This window comes from Aphidius gifuensis, linkage group LG1 (assembly GCF_014905175.1).
Source record: "Aphidius gifuensis isolate YNYX2018 linkage group LG1, ASM1490517v1, whole genome shotgun sequence".
NCBI classification, from domain to species: Eukaryota; Metazoa; Arthropoda; class Insecta; order Hymenoptera; family Braconidae; genus Aphidius; species Aphidius gifuensis.
In genome coordinates this window covers 29,955,146-29,972,600 of record NC_057788.1, presented here as the reverse complement: position 1 = coordinate 29,972,600, position 17,455 = coordinate 29,955,146, and the positions used below count along the sequence as shown (strand labels likewise).

At 24.3% G+C, this 17,455-nt stretch overlaps 5 protein-coding genes across 6 annotated transcripts in view; 2 read left to right on the top strand and 3 right to left on the bottom strand.

Annotated features, from left to right (window-relative positions):
• Positions 1-2,473: 2,473 nt before the first annotated feature.
• On the bottom strand, positions 2,474-3,957 carry LOC122847547 (myb-like protein D). The gene is made up of 4 exons (XM_044145321.1): positions 3,858-3,957; positions 3,601-3,801; positions 2,782-3,306; positions 2,474-2,502 (listed from the first exon to the last, which is right to left on the bottom strand). The coding sequence occupies exons 1-4, from the start codon at positions 3,931-3,933 to the stop codon at positions 2,474-2,476; spliced, it is 831 nt and encodes a 276-aa protein (XP_044001256.1). The 5' UTR covers positions 3,934-3,957.
• A 1,729-nt stretch (positions 3,958-5,686) lies between these two features.
• Positions 5,687-9,494, top strand: LOC122860319. Of its 2 annotated transcripts, none has more exons than XM_044164073.1 (4): positions 5,687-7,079; positions 7,545-7,886; positions 7,959-8,193; positions 8,259-9,494. In XM_044164073.1, exons 2-4 carry the CDS (start codon positions 7,550-7,552, stop codon positions 8,941-8,943), a joined length of 1,257 nt encoding a protein of 418 aa, XP_044020008.1. In that variant the 5' UTR covers positions 5,687-7,079; positions 7,545-7,549; the 3' UTR covers positions 8,944-9,494. The 2 variants fall into 2 exon arrangements, with proteins under 2 accessions (XP_044020008.1, XP_044020009.1); XM_044164074.1 differs by having other exon boundaries at positions 8,301-9,292.
• Positions 9,495-9,549: 55 nt separating this feature from the next.
• On the bottom strand, positions 9,550-10,923 carry LOC122860318 (RRP15-like protein). The gene is made up of 3 exons (XM_044164071.1): positions 10,739-10,923; positions 10,008-10,644; positions 9,550-9,930 (listed from the first exon to the last, which is right to left on the bottom strand). Exons 1-3 carry the CDS (start codon positions 10,791-10,793, stop codon positions 9,591-9,593), a joined length of 1,032 nt encoding a protein of 343 aa, XP_044020006.1. The 5' UTR covers positions 10,794-10,923; the 3' UTR covers positions 9,550-9,590.
• Positions 10,924-11,052: 129 nt separating this feature from the next.
• LOC122860317 (suppressor of Mek1-like) lies at positions 11,053-12,883 on the top strand. The gene is made up of 2 exons (XM_044164070.1): positions 11,053-11,204; positions 11,351-12,883. The coding sequence occupies exons 1-2, from the start codon at positions 11,163-11,165 to the stop codon at positions 12,857-12,859; spliced, it is 1,551 nt and encodes a 516-aa protein (XP_044020005.1). The 5' UTR covers positions 11,053-11,162; the 3' UTR covers positions 12,860-12,883.
• Positions 12,884-12,894: 11 nt separating this feature from the next.
• The window catches only part of LOC122860312 (elongation factor-like GTPase 1), a 51,537-nt gene continuing 46,976 nt past the window's right edge, over positions 12,895-17,455 (bottom strand). The window contains exons 3-4 of the mRNA XM_044164066.1: positions 13,230-13,417; positions 12,895-13,157 (exon numbers count right to left, since the gene is read on the bottom strand). Coding sequence (XP_044020001.1) covers positions 12,969-13,157; positions 13,230-13,417 — 377 coding nt within the window. The 3' untranslated portion in view covers positions 12,895-12,968. The remainder of the gene's footprint in view (positions 13,158-13,229; positions 13,418-17,455) is intronic.

Here is a 17,455-nt window from a genome sequence, read left to right as displayed (position 1 = left end):
GTATGAATATCCTCTTGAAAGATCCACGAACAGATATTGATGTGCAAAATGAATTTGGATACACAATTCTTCACCAGGCAGTTCAAAGAAATAACACTGAGCTGGTTAAATATCTTCTTGACCAAAAATCGAGTCCAAACATCCCAGATTTTCGATATCGCACACCACTTTATCTTGCTGTTGAAAAAAGTAATTATAATATCATCAACATCATCATGATGGAATCAAAAATACCACTTGACATTGACACATTCAGAGATCCTATGACTAAAAAAACAACTCGTGAATTATTATCAGAAAAATATCCAGACATTGAATTACCACCACGAGAACAAGAACAAGCTATAACTTATCATAAACTTGCATATTCATTTGAGATCAATGGTGAAGATAATTTTCTTCAGGATTTTTATAAAATTGAAAAATATAAAACTAGACAATTGGAAGAATTATTATCAATTGGTGCAAAAAAAAATTGTCTTGTTGCTGTTGATTTTTTGCTGAAACAATTGGTAAATAAAAAATCTCTTGATGATGATGATGATGATGATGATGATGGTGCTGTGTTGGATCAAGCAATAATAAATGCAGTTGAACAAGGACATGTTGAAGTACTTCAAGCAATTCTCATGTCCGAATTGACAAATAATAATTATGATCATTTAATAATGGAGTTAACAAGAAAAGCATCAGATACATTTCGATTACAAGACAAGTTAAAATCACGTGCAGCTTGTTTGAAGATGATTATCACCAGATTAAATGTAAATTGTCGAGATGGTAATTAACTAGATTACATTGTACCTAGTGTATTATTAATTATCAATTTATTTTATTGATTATTTTTCATTATAGATAAAGGAAATACACCACTTCATGTTGCTGTTTATTTCAACAATAAAGAAACAATTGATGTTCTACTTGGTCAAGGTGGTTATATAAATGCAAAAAATAATAATGGTGATACACCATTGTCTAAAATTCAAAATCAAGTATTATCAAGATGTCTTGATAAACAATTAAATGTCACAAATAACATAGTTGACAAACAAGTATTTATAAATTATTCATTTTTAAATCCACATTTAAAAAAATTTGATAATAACTCACGAAGATTACCAGAAATGGAACCATTAAAATATTTATCTGATAATCCATATTACAAATCTTTACTTACACATCCAATAATTTCATCATTTGTTGATTTAAAATGGCAAAAAATTAAATTAATTAATTATATTAATTTATTTTTATATTTAATATTTCATTTTAATTTAAATTTTTATATTCTTACATATTTTTATGAACAAAAAAATAATGAATTATTTATTAAATCATGGATTTTTATAAAACCACTTAAAATTATATATATTATTTTATGTTTACGTGAATTATTTCATTTTTTAATTGCTAAATTTGAGTATATTAAAAATTTCGAAAATTTAATTGATTTACTATTATACTCATTGACTGGTATTTTACTATTTCGAAATTTTATATATCCAGCTGTTGTTATAATATTATCGACATTTAAATTTATAAGAATAATTGGTAATTTTCCAACATTTGCAATTAAAAATCTTTTATTTGAAACAGTTGCTAAAAATATATTAAAAATGTTGTTATTACATTCAAATTTTTTATGGAGTTTTTCGTTTGCATTTTTTTTAATTTTTGGAAGTCAAAAATTAACGGATTATTCGACAATTGATTTATCTGATAATACAACAGATAATGCAAAAATAAATAATAATTTTGATGGAATATTACAGTCAATGTTTGTAACAATAATAATGGCAGCAGGTGAATTTAATGCTAATGATATACCATTTGATACTGATCCAATTTTAAGTCGTTGTGTATTTACATTGTTTATATTTATTATTGTTGTTATATTATTTAATTCATTGACTGGTATTGTTGTTGCAAATACAGATGAGATATTTGGAAAAACAGAGATACTTGATATACAACATAAAATAAATATGATATCGTATATTGAAAATATTATATTTGGATATGTCAAAAATGATACAATATCAAAAAGCACATTGTTACATAAAATATGGTGGTATTGTTTACTTGAAATTATGTCAAGACGTATCACGTTGTTTAAAAGTAGCCAAGCTCAGGATGATGTTACAGTGGTCATTGAACCATTTGGTAAATATAATTTTGATTATAATAAAAGACCTTTGAGTGAGTCTGTTTATAGAAAAATTATTCCAAGAATTATTAATAATATTTCTAATCGAGAAGATTTTAAAAAACATGAACGAAATTATACACATGATGATTATGAAATTGTCAAGTTTATCAATGATGAAGTTTTAAAAAAAATTAATAATATGGAACATAATATTGACAAGTTGAATAAACGTTTTGATAAAATTGAAAAATTTATTTATCAAGAAAAATAATTAAAAATTATTGATAAAAAAAAAATAACAGTTTTATTTTTAAATAAAAATATTCATAGATTATTGAGAAAATTTGTGTAAACTTTTATTGTAAAATTTAATTATTATATTGTAATGAATATTTTGTTATTTAATCATGACAATAAAATTTATTTATTTTTTTTTTCTTATTATTAAATTTTTTTTATGTGTCACTAAATTTTTATTTTAATTAATGGCAATATCATCAATGATTATTACAATAAGTTTGAAAAAAAAAAATAGCATGAAAAAAATTACTTTAAAATATAGAAACAAATTAAAAATGATAATATTAATGATAAAATATTGAAATTTATAATTGCAGATGAATTGTGATTGCCATTTGTTTCAGTTGATTTTTCAACATCTTCATTGTCATCACTTTGAGTTGTCTTGCTGGTAGTAAGATTAACATTAATTTCGATTGTGTTTTTAACATCGTTATTGCCATTATTTTGAGTCGTGCTGATAATATTATCAGTGACAGTAATTTTAGTAGTGCTTACAACAATGCTATCATTATTACTTGGACTCGTTACAGAAACATTATTTTTAATTATGGTTATATTGGTATTAGTATCAGTTTCATAATAAATACGATCATTTTGAATTACAGTTTTAGAATCTTTTTCACCAGATCTATTACCAGAATCACTTTTTGTATATCCAGAATTGTTTTGACCAGTTACATTTTCTTTGTGATTTTGACTCGTCATCTCATCCATGTCTTTTACCTCATCCATGATAGGTGGTACAAACAAAGTATCCTGCACATTCTCCAACGAGCCTACCTTTTCATCATATTCAATTCCAATTTCTAGATCATCATCGAATCCATCTCCAGACATGTCTTCATAACTTTCCTCTGAAAACATGAAACCAATTTATTATTGTTGACTTGATAATATTTATTCAATTTTTTTTTTCATTATTGACGTCAAGACTACAAGATATTTTTAATGTGTCACATAATTTTTATCTTTTTTAATGACAATATCATCAGTGATTATTACAACAAGTATTTAAAAAATAAATAACACAAAAAAAATTAACTTAAAACATAAAAAACAAATTAAAAATAATAAAATTATTGACACAATATTGAAATTTATAATTGCAGATAAATTGTAATTGCCATTTGTTTCAGTTGATTTTTTACCATCTTCATTGTCAACACTTTGAGTCGTCTTGCTGGTAGTAACATTAGCATTAATGCTTTTTTTATTACTTGGACTCGTTGCAGACAAATTATTTTCAATTGTTGTGCTAATTGTAGCTTCAGAATCTTTTTCACCAGATCTAATTCTATTTCTTAGATCATCATTGGATCCATGTCGAGAACCTTCTCCATCAATTGGGCCTAAATTTGCATCGTTGTATTAAAAAAATTATTTATATATAATATGATTGTTCTACCTTGTCCACTTCCACTTCCTTCAACACAACCAGATCCATCCCCAGATCCGACTTCATCACATTCATCTGAAAACATGAAATCAATTTATTTTTCTTGATAAACAATAATATTTGATAAATTTGTGTAATTAATTACTAAATTACTAATTATATTTAAAAAAAGAAATTTTTGATTTACATATCATATTATTATTTATTTTTTTATTGATTGATCATGATGGCGATTTTTTATTTTTATTATTATTAATCACTTTTTTTTTATATTTAGAATTTAATTTAATTTTTTTTTTTCATCATTTACGTCAAGATACAAATTTTTTTTGTTTCTTTTTCTTCATATTTATGATCCACCGGTTATTTTTTTCGAGTAAGATAAATTAATACAATTTTGATTTTTTTACTTACCGATATGTGTACCGTCTAAACTATTTATTTCACAAATAAAAAATGTAAAAGCAATGATTGTTATTATTGCAATGGATTTTTTACAAATCATAATTTGGTTTTTACTTTTTTATTTTTTGTTAAATTTACACATTGAAGGTGGAAGACCAAAAACGTTTTGATATTTAGTTGGTAACTCCAAACAAATTCATGTGACACGGACACGTCGACTTCTACTTGCTGCGGGCAATTTATAATTTGGAAAAAATATAATGATAACGCATTAGCCACGTCAGCTTGAAATTTTTTATTTTTTATTTTTTCTGTTGTTATATTCTAAAAATTTTTTTTACTAAACTCAACAGGAAAATTGTTATCTTTATACTGATAATTATTATAAAAATAAAAAATTTAAATATTAATTTATATACAAAAATAAGATATAATATTTTTATTTATTTTTTTGGTGTAAAATTATAATTGTTGACTTTGATTTAGGTCGTAGATAATTAGCATTTTTATCAATGCCAATTGCGTAATAAATTTCCATAATTAAAGCTGGATGATTTTCTTCAGATCCTTAAATTCATTTGGCTCTTGATAAATTTAATTACGAAATTCTTCAAATTTTTTGATATCATGTGCAATCAGCAATGTGTTTTTAATTATCATTATAAAATTCAATACTTGTATGAAATTTATTAATCATGAGCTTTTGAAAATCAATAATAATGTCAATATAAAGATTAACACGTTGAAAAAAATATCAGGACATTTGTTTTGATAAAATTGAAAAAATTATTACTAAAACTATTTACAAGTTTTTTATATTTTAAATCGAAAATTTATAGTTTAATATTTTATTCTTAAAAAATAAAAAAACCATGTTATTATTAACCGAAAATTTAATATAAATAATGTTTAAATAAAAAAATTACTGTCTTTTATCTAACAGCAAGATCAAAAAAAAAATTACTATTAGTCACATGATAGTCATTGTGTATTTCTTTCTCATTTTAAAGTTCATACACTAAAAATTGGCTAAAGTTAATATTTAAAAAAAATATATTAATCGATGCATAAATGTATATGAATTTTATAATTTTCATTAACATATTTATTCAACTAAATTTTCCACAAAATCCGATTAATTTTATTTTAATTTTTTCAACCTTTAAATGTCTAAAGAAGCCTTGAGTTTATTTAAATCCCTGAACAGCTGATATTCTCGATAGCAACACACATATTGACAAAATAATAAAATTGAAGAAAAAAAAAAAACTGCTAAAAGCTCCAAAAAAAAAAGAAAAGAAAACAAAGATATTTTCCCTTGAAAATAAAAAGCAAATCATAAATTAAAATTAAATAATCCTGATGCTTTTCTTCATTTGCAATTTAATTAATAAATTTTTATTTAATTAATAAGCACAGTATATGAGGGAGAACAGGGTTTAGAAAAATGAAAAACCACCCCTGAACAATCCAACCATGACCCGGGGTGTGCGCAGTTACATTGAGTTCGTTATCCCATGCCAACATAGAGACCAATAGAGACAAAGGGATGTAAGGGATGTAGACTGTCTACAAAAAAAAAATAATATTCATCGCATCAGCTGAGCACAAAACATCCCTCAATTAAATCATTTCAAAATCCTCCTCATTTTCATCATCAATCAACAAGCATCTTTAAAATAATTACAACGAAAATTCTAAAATAAATTAAAATAAAAAAACAATTGTTTTACTATTGAAGAAAAAAAAATATAGCGAGCCAATTGTTCATTAATCAATGTGTTCAGTAATAAATAATAATACTATCAAGTGATATAAAAAAAAAGTGTTATGTATTATTTAAATGCTTCCAAAATATTACGAAATTAAATTAAAATAAGAGAAGGGGCATAAACACTCTTGACGAATTTTGCTTTCAATTTAATTCATAGTAAATTACAAAGTTGTTCAACAAACACCTGGATTATTTTATTGTGTTTAATCACAGTGTGACTTTGTGTGATAAATAAAATATTATTTGCATTATTATAAATTAATGTGATATATATTTTTATTTATTTTATTAATTTTTTTTTAAATAAAATTTATTGAACAATTTAAATTCAGTGACACAATAAAAAAATGTAAGAGTTACGTGTTTGCAACAAGAAGGACGTACATGACCAAATAACAAATTGAAATTGCGCTTAAATTGATTAATTTATATAGCTTCGATTGAAAAAATATAAAAACAATTGATCAGTGGTTTTTGTTAATTTTTTTCAAGTGAATTTTTTATTTTTTTTTTTATTTTTATGTTGATGCTAGATTGAAAATATATTTAAATAATTTTTTTTTAATTTATAGATGTTACCTATTTAAGAGCTAATAATTATAGCAATGTGTGATTAGCCAAGAAAAAATATGAATCAACATTTAGCTTTGTTTTATCGTGCTTGACCCGAATAAACTTTATTACTAAGTCAATCTCAATCGCACTGAGACATGCAATTTCTTATCAAAAAAATTTAAAATAATGTAAAAAGTGTTCAAATAATCATGCATTTAATAGCTAATAATCAATCAAATACTTAAATTTATTATTTTATAAATTGATCTATTTTAAAAAACATTATTTGCGCCTGAAAAAAAATAATACATTTTTTCTTCAATGAAAAAGAAAAAAACAGTGATAAAAAATTGATAAACAATTTGTTTTTTTTTGATTAAATAATTCAATTTTAAAAAGATAACACAACGGCGTCAATATTTTTCTTACACTTGGATCTCGTAGGGCCGCTAAGGCTGTGACCATAACCAGTTCAAATAAAAATATCACTCTCAAAGGTAATTCCAAAAAGAAAAATAAATTTTCATTCATAATTAAAATATTTAAATAACTTCTATAAACAATAATACAAGCCCCAAAAATATTTAAAATTCGTAAACAAACTTTCACCTGAGTAGAATAATAATAATGGAGTAAAAAAAAAAAAAATATCTAGACTTTCCTCGCTGCCTCATCGATTAGCATGAGTAACAGTCTCAAGACTTGGCTAGTTGCGTTATAAAAAAAAAATAAAAATAAACCATACATAATATTTTGTTGTTGTCCTATAAAAATATATTATATAATGAATTACGTCTGGCTATTAATTTCGAAATATAAAAATCTATATTCCATAACACTTTGAAATAAATAAAAGATATAATGAAAAATTTTGTAATATAATTTTTTTGAATCAGGGCCAAGACCTTGCGCATTGCAGTAAACCAATATATTTATTTAATAATAATAATTTGAATTTATAGAAAAAATGAGAAGTGCAAGTTCAAGTGGACTTGGACTTGGTGTTGGTGTTGCTGGTGGACCAACACTTGCAGCAACTCAACAGGGTCAAGGTGTTGCTGCATTATTAGTTATGCTTGCTGTATTATGTTTTATATTTGCCTATTGTTGTTGGGGTGGACCATTTATACGTTCATTATGCCGTCGTCATTGTTGTTGTCATCTTGAAGATGATGAAAATGAATCACGTTTTGGTAGTAGTGAACAAACAATTGGTACAGCACCAACAATTATATTACTTCCACATGGAAGAATGCTTGTTGTTGATGGAACAATATTTACACAATTTCAAGCTGATACAACTGGTTAATTTATTTATAATTATAACATATATTTGCTATTAATTACTGTGCTAATTAATTTGTTATTTATTTTAGGTCTTGATCTTGTTGAATTAGGTGAAAATGTATTACGTGCACAAAGAAGTCCAAGATGTTTACATCGTCATCAATTACAAAACAGTGAAGGAAGTATATTAGAAATGGATGTTGAAACACCAAGTAAAGATAGTCTAGGATCAATTGGTGGTTTTCCACCACCAGCATATGAAAGTATATATGGTAAAGATGAAGATGACATGCCACCATCATACTCTGACATTCTTCTTCACAGGTAACTATTAATAAAAACAATAAACAATTAATGTCAATCCTAATAATTGATAATTTAACAATTAGATTTACAAATTTACCATATGAAATTGGTATACATGCAAACAGCAAAGATGACATCGAAATGCACAGTCTTGAAAGTTGTCCACATATCATTAATAATCCAATAAATGGTATTCCATATCATCCATATGCAACAATAACATCATATCCAAGTCAAAGTTATCCACGAAGAAATTTAACACGTAATTCATCATTAATTAATAATCAAATTGGTGATTATTATATTGACAATGAAATTGGACGTGTTTATGCTATCACTAGTAATAATATCACAAATAATAATCGTACAAGATCTGATGAATTACAATTAAATAGTAATTATAATATTAATAATAATAGCCATAATGTAATAACACGTTTGTCATTAAATGAATTAGGTATTAATGATAGAATATTAAATAATGATAATCAAAGAATACGTGTTGTTGATGCAACAATTAACAGATCAATCAATGAAATTATAAATGCTGATGATGTTAGAGACAGAAGACATTTACAATTTCATCAGGCAATTGAACGTAATGCTCATGATGATGATGGTGATGTTGTTGATGCTGTTGTTGGGGCAACAGGTGATGTTGTTGATGATGATATTGGTGGAAGAATATCACGTCAAGCTATGAGACAAGATGACAATGATGATAATGATTTTGGTGCACTTGCTGATATTCGTGAGAGTAGAGTTTAAAGCATAAATATTTTAGTTTAATATTTCGATGAAATATAACATCTATACTTTTAGGAATTGTCATTAGAAATTAATGATTAAATGAAGAATTGAATGAGTAGAAAATATGCAAACACGTCTGTGACTAAAACATACAAAATTACTATCACGAAAAATTATAGATTATTTTATTTTTTTACTGTTTTTTGGTATTTTGAATTATCAACAGCTGCTGTATTTTTAGCTGTTTATATTTTTGTTGATAATCAAAAAAATATGCACATTAATTTAAACTAAATAATTGTAAATTATTTAGTAAGATAATTTTAAGAAAAAATTGTAAATAGATAATGTGATAATTAAACAAACTTTTAACGTGCACTTTAATTATTATTTTACTTTTTTTTTTTTTTTTCAAGTAAAATAATAAATGCAATGTGCAAAAAATGATTGAAAATATTTATGATATATTTTTATATGCAATTGCATAAATGTCAATGTTTAAATTATAATTGTTGTGAATGTAAAAGGTAAAAATTAAAGAAAAAAAAAATATAATAACATAAGCTAAATTTATTTGTTATTTATTAAATCTTTTTTTTGTTTTTTAATTATCAAATTTCTTACCTCAATTAAAAGAAAAAAAAACAAAAAAATTTAACAAGTAATTAGTCTGAATCCATGGCTTCTGGTGCTGATGAATCATCATCATCTTCTGGTGCATTTTTATCCCAATCTTTGAGATTAGCTCCCATAGCAAAATCGTCTCTCAATACACTCCAAACATTTTCAGCTTTTTTCTCAACAATTTCTTCTTTTTTTGCTGCTACTTGTTTATCATCAACTTTAATTGACTTAGTACCACCCATAAGTACATCTAAAAATGCATTTTTATCAATATTTTTTAATACTTTTTCACGTTTACGTTCAATTGGTCCAGCATCAACTAATTTATTTTGTATTTCTGCTTGTTGTTGTTTAACAGCATTAAATAACTGTACAACACCTCTATAAAAATCATCAAAAAAAACAATATTAATAATCAATAAAATATATTTATATTAAACATTAAATAATCAACTTACTTTGTTGCAATTTTTTGAAGTGTTTTTTCTCTGTCTCTGTCTAAAACTGATGGCTTAACACGTGCAGTTAAATTTGGATCTTTTTTTTTTCTTTTAAGTTTATTTTCAACAACTGGTACTGCTATTGTTTTAACATTTTTTTCATCTTTTATTACTTTTTTAATTTTACCATCTGTATCAACAACATCAACTGTTGCTTTGTCATCAATTATTTTTGGTACTATTTCTGATATTTTTTTAGCACGTGATAATACAAGTGTTTTCTTTTTTTTTGGCTTGGTTGCTTTTAATATTTTTTGCATAACATCAGCCCATCCAGCATTTCCAGTTTTTTTTGATTCATCATCATCATCATCACTTTGCATATTTTCATCATCAGCATCATCAGCATTATGATTTTCTTCATCATCATTGTCAGATTCTTCTTTAGCATCATCATCATCATCATCATCATCATTTGATTCATCATCACCATCATCATTATCATCATTTGATTCATCAGCATTGTCAGACTCTTCTTGTTCATCATTTACCTCATTTTCTTCATCATTTTCATTGCCTGATTCATCATCATTATCTGAATCTTCTTCTACATTACTTTCTTCATCTTCTTCATCATTTTTAACTATTTCTTCAACTAAAATTATAAAAATATTATATTAATAATAAAGCCATGCTAATAAACAATAATTATAACCTTAAAATATTTTTTAATTATGTTTTATCTTTACCTTTTTGTCGTTTTGGTGATTTGCCAATTTTTGTTAATGTATCTAATGCAATCATTGTTAATATTTTATTTGTTTTTTTAATTAATTAAAAATTATTTACAGTATTTTATTGTTTTTATTAGTATATTTTTTAGAGTAAAAACACAATTACTATCTACTTTTTATAAACACATGTGGTCAATGTTGGTCAGTTGGTGTTGGATCGTTTTTATTATTTTTTGGAGTAATGGAGTTGATGAAGGTTCTTGAGTAATCTGACAGATGGCTAGACCTCCCCATCTGTTGAAGCACAAATTATTGGAGCAATTTGGAGAATAGAGCATGTGTTTTAATGTACACTTCTAAATTCTTTGAGCTCAGTATTTTTTTAATAATATTGTTTTGATATTTATAATAATATATTGTGTGTTTTATTTAAACAAATATGGGTAACAAAAATGAGAGGAAAATTGCAGTCAACAAAGAGGTATTTAAATAATATTTACTATTACTTTAAACAATGTATTTAAGTTTATAAAAATATTTTGAGGTTATAAAGTACAGCTGTAAATTGTTTATTTACAAAAAAAAAAAAAAGATATAATTATTAATAATATATTAATTGTTTAACAGATTGTATTGATGAGGCAAGCTGTAAGAAAAACAAGACTTGGAATAATTTGGAAATTGACAAAAGAATCACAACGTTTAAAATCTCGTCAACATGGTGATGAAAAAGTCATCAAAAAATGTAAACGTAAAGGAGGTAATTTAATTAAAGAATTGCGAGTATTAAAGAAAATAAAAGACGATGAAATTTCAAAATATGCAATTACAAATGATAAAAGTCTTACTGAAGTATTGTCGGATCCTAAAGCTAAATTGAAAACAAGAATTTTAACTAGAATGGCATTTCATAAAATATTAAAAACAAGAATTGAAGAATTTAAGAAAAAATTTCCAGATTATTTGGAATTTATGGGTCCTGGACGTAGAGAAAGATCTAAAATTGAATTTATAGAAAAGAAAAATGCTGCTAAAAATACTGATGGTGATGAAAATAATAAAGACAAGAAGTCTGATAATGATGAGGATAATATGAGTGTTGAAGGTGACGATAATGATGATGATGATGATGATGATGAAGAAGAAGAAGAAGAAGAAGAAGAAGAAGAAGAGGGTGAAGATGAGGAGGAAAATCAATCAGAAATAGACCAAAGTGAGTCGGAAAAAGATAATGATGATGAAGACGATGAAGATGATGATGAAGACAATAAAGATGATGATAAAGACGATGAAAATGAAGACGATGATGTTGAAGATGACGATGCTGATGAAAATAGTAACAAAAATAAAGAAAAAAATATTCCAAAATTAGAAAAAAAAGATAAAGTATTAATAGAGAAAGAAGAAACTTTAATAACAAAAAAAACTGATGAAAAAGAATCAAAAAAAGCAAACAATTTACTTTCAAAAAAAGTTAAAATACAAGAAAAAAATAAAACTAAAAAACCAGTGTCATCAAAAACAGTAAATTCTTCTGATAAAAATATTAAAAGAAAACCTGAAATTCCTATCAACCGAGAAAGAGTAGTTAAAAGATTTAAACTAGAAGAAGAGCAAGATGAAATAGCAATTGACACTGCTCCAATTGATCCAATTGATTCAGATGATCCAATTGAAGAAGACACTGTCCTATTAACAGATGATCCATTTTTCCATCCAGGAGGTCTTAAAAATAAAGATAATCGTAATGAATCATCAGATAATGACACCAACAAAGATGACAATAATTATCAAAGAAATAATTTTAATAGACGTGATTCTAAACATGGTAATCTCAATAGAAGAAGTAGAAGAGCATTAATGAATAATACTAATAATAATGATACAAAAAATAGTTATTTCAATAGACAAGATAAAAGATCATCAAATGATAATTATGATAGAAAATATAACAACAAATTTACAAAACAAAATGATGATAAATTTAATTCAATTGATAGCAAAAATAAATTCAATGATAAAATAAATAAACCAACAGTTGAAAAAGATTTACATCCATCTTGGGCAGCTAAAAAGAAACAACAAGTTATAATAACACAAGGATTCCAAGGAAATAAAATTATTTTTGATGATTAAAATTAAATATTGTAAAAAAATAACAACACAAAATAATTAATAAACAATAAAATTTATTATGTTAAACAATTTACTGTTATTAATATTTAATAATAATTATGCTAATTATTTATTTATTTTTAGAAAGTGTTCTCTGTTTTTCTGCATGCATAACAACTTGTGAATCAATTGGTAAACCTTTGCGTTTTCTAACAGCATCAATGTAGGCTTTAACACGACTGGCACTATCAGCTTTTTCACCAAAATGTAGATATTCTTCTTCAGTTGATGGTACCCAAAATGGATCTTCTTCAATCACCTGAAATATAAATAATAATTATAGATTAATTTAAAATGCATTATAATAAATTTAAAAATAGAAAAAACATACCTCCCAATGGCTGAATACAAGTTGTGGACTTGCTAATCCGGATGTTTCTGTACGTAAATCACGAGCAAGCTGAAAGCTTTCAGGTACCGGAAGTATGGCAAGTACCCTAAAATATCCTCCAAATCCAAAGGCACTATCCGCTGCAATGACACGCCCCTGTCTTCTTCCGAAAAAAGCATATAATTTTCCTGCAAATAAAAAAAAAAAAGGTAAGATGTAAAATTGGAAAATGTTTTAGAAAATAAATGAAAAAACGATTTGTTATTTTTCTTTATGGGTGACAGCAGGTGGAATGGGGCAAAAAGAAACCTTGAGTAAAATAAAAAAATACCGAGAGGAAGGAAAGATATTGAATGTAAAAAAAAAAAAAAAAAAAAAGAAACCGGAAGTTTCCTTATACCTAAGATCTAAATCAAGGGTCAGTGATTTTTTTTTTTTTTTTTTTTCTTTTGATTTTTTTTCTCTTGGGATGGACCTGCGCGTAAATGAAAGAAATTATACTCAAATATATTTCCACTAATGGAAAAACTATTAAAGGATTTCCGGTTTAATTATTTATTTTATTTAAAAATATTTTTTTATTTTTTTTTTTATTACTGGTTATTTTTATTACTTTTCACTCAAAAACGCCTACAGAAGACAAAAAATTATACTTTTTTTTTGTTGATTTTATGGTTTTTTTTATTTTATTTTTTTTATTTGCATTTTTTATTACGTATTCAGGCAAGTTGTGGTGGGCGTGATACACCTAGACCAGACTTCAATGAATGTGTATAAATTACAAAACAATAAATACTAAAAATAAGTTTAATGATGAATAAAAAAATATTTAAATATTTAAAAATGTCATTCATCAATATTTCACACTTGCATAATATATTAAATATATAATATTTAATTTGCATTTTAATTAAAAAAATTTATAAATTTAATTATTGAAAACTGAAAAGGAATATGATGAATAAAATTATAACGAGAAATGTTTAATATAATTGTATCGAAATTATCATGTTTATATAGATTTTAAAAATGAATAAAATATTTTTATTATATATATTTCATGAATATTTTAATTTAAATTTTATTCAATAAAAAAAAACAAATAGAAAAATTTAAAAAAAATTAAAATAATGAACATCCAATTGAATTTAATAATCAATAGAAATTAATTTCAAATAAATTGAATTTTTAATTAAAATTATAACAAGTGTTATAAATAAATAAATATTTAAAATTTTAATCAAAAATTATCAAATCAACAAAATTTAAAAATCTATTTAAATATTGATGTATCGAAAAATTAAACATCGATTTAACAAGAATTGAAAATAAATTCTAGGAAAACTAAATATTTATTAAAATAAAAATTGATATAGTAAAAATTGAGTATAAATTTACTGAGAATTGAAAATTAATCAAACAAAAATTAAATATAAATTTACCGAGAATTGAAAAATTAATCAAACAATGAAATAATTTAGCCTACATTTCAAAAAAAAAAATATAAATTTAAAAAATAAATAATCTTTATACTGCATATGTTTAAAGACAATATTGTGAGATAAAAATGAATAACACAGTATTAAAAAAAATAAAAAAAAAAAAAGTAAAGTATTCGTTTTGGTTGGTGCATATCGTTCGTGTTTGGCAGGCAGGAGCTTCCGGTCGCGCGGCATTGAGACACCTGCATCCACCTGCCCCCTTATTTTTATATTTCCCCCTTTTCCTCTCACTAAAAATCCTCTTGTCCCTCATTGATAATCTCTTCTCACCCTTCTCTCATCTCTTGTATCATCCAGCATCAAACCCGTTTTTTTAATCGACCAAATATATATTTAAAAATACCAACTCGAAATAACTTTGTTTTTATACATTTTTTATTTTATTTTTAAACTATTATTTATTTTTTATAATAAAACTATAATATAGTTAATTAATAAAAAAATATTTCAACTTTTATTTACAAAAGAAAAAAATTTATTTAGCAATTTTCTAGTAATTTAATTAATAAATTTACTATTTACCTCAAATTTAATTTTAATTTGAAATATTATTAATTAAATTTTATTTATTATTTATGTAAATATAATTACAAAAAAAATATTTAACATTTAAATATTATTTTTTAGAAAATATCAAATATATATCCAATTTTTTTTTTAATTATTATTTGTAAATTAAAAAAAAACAAATTTACAAGTGCTTGAAATGAATTTTTTTTTTTTTTCATAAATAACCAATGAAAGCTTTAAAAAAGCTCTTTTAAATAATTATTAATATAATTTTATGAATACTAATATTTGTATAAACTAATTTGACTAATTATCCAACAAAAAATTTACTCAAATATAAAAGATAAATAAAACATGTTAATTATAGTAAATAATATAATTAAAAAATGAATAATATTTCAATAAAATTGTACAACTTTTGGTATATACACACCAGTGAATGGAACGCAGCTTTAAAACAAGTATACAAATTTATATAACATATATATAAAAGTGCAGAGCATATACTAGCGTGAATGGTTCCATCAATGAAACAGCGATTCTCAACCACAAACTTTCATTTTATAATACCTTTCATTCAAAACTCGTGTAACCAAGAAACATCAAGGTAAAAAAAAAAAAAATAAAACTTGAAATAAAAAAAGGATTACAAGTCAAGTGGAAATATAAAACCAGTAGCAGTGTTGTAATTTAAAAAATAAAAAAAATAATAAAATTGGTTGAAATGGTTTTGTAAAAATATGTCACAATAAAAAAAATTTATTAAAAATAAAATAAAATTAATGGAAAGTTATAAATAAAAAAAATATTTTTTATTTAATTTTCTTATTTAAAGTTTGTTTATAAATATATAAATTGTTTATTTATATTTTTTTTATATTTTGTAATTAAAATCAATTGTAAAATTTTTAACCATCAAATTCCAGAGTGGAGAGTTCTTCGCCCACTTTATGGAAAAACTTATTAAAAATTGTTGAATATATTAAGTGGGCTTCTGCGAGAAACTCAACATAATATTATAGCCCACGCTTTAATATAGAACTCTCTATATAAATGTATATATTTCTTAATTTTATAATACAAAAAAAAAAATAATAATTTTCTTTTAAATATATTTGTATTTATGTGTGCCATTTTCGCCCGCGCAATTTAAATTCATCGACACCTATATAAAGTTAAATAATGAAAAAAATAAAATAAATTTTTTATTTTGTTTATATTACAAGAAGGTGTACCTGTCGTAACACTATTTTTAATTTTATTTTTCATTAAATGTTTAACAATTTTTTTTCTTCATTTCGTTTATTTATTTTTTGACCTTTTTAACTGGTTTTTTTTTTTTCTCTTTTAACAAAGTGCATGTATACTTGTACTTACAAGTACATATACTTGGAAATTTATGGGCTCGGTCTTTACAATGTTTTGCCTTATTCCAATACCACCTCATCATCAAAGCACATAAACTTGCCAAGAGAGAATACACACTCTCCTTTTTTTACAAATTTTTTTTTGTGTTAAATTTATTTTTCAATAAAAAAAATCTTATTTGATTTTTAACCTTTTTTTTCTTTTATTTAGTTTTATTATTATTTTCACAAGGCTCTTGGGAAGTAACGAGTTCCGGAAATCGCAAATGTCGCGAGTCACTTGTCACGTATAAGTTGGCTTGGTTGGATGTTAAAATTTTTTCCCTCAGGCTCGCTCCGGATCTCAGAGAATGCAAAGATCAAGAGAGTCCGAAGAAGTAACGGATATCTTCCTGTATACTATGTCGTATTACAAATAATTTATCTCGCGGTCATCCTGTCTACATACACCTCAAACTATTCAATATTTTTCATCATATAATAATTTACAAAACATCACGAAAAAATTTTAAAAATATCATTCTATTTTTACTCAATTATTACTCCATTTCATTGATGCTTATCACAAAAAAAAATGCATACACACACAAGGTCGTATTTTTTTCTGCATTCTTTCTTTTGAATAATTCTTTTCATTCTTCTTCTATTAAATTTAATACCAGTCAAATATATTTTAACAGTCAAAAAAAGGTAATAAAAAAAAAAAAATATATTACAAAAGGGAATAAATAAATAAAAAAAAAAATAATAATTTTTTTTTTATTAAAACTGCCACAGGCACGGAAGGTAAACCGTCATTTCCCCACTAGTAATATATGAAAAATAAGAAAATCAAGAAGAAGGGATT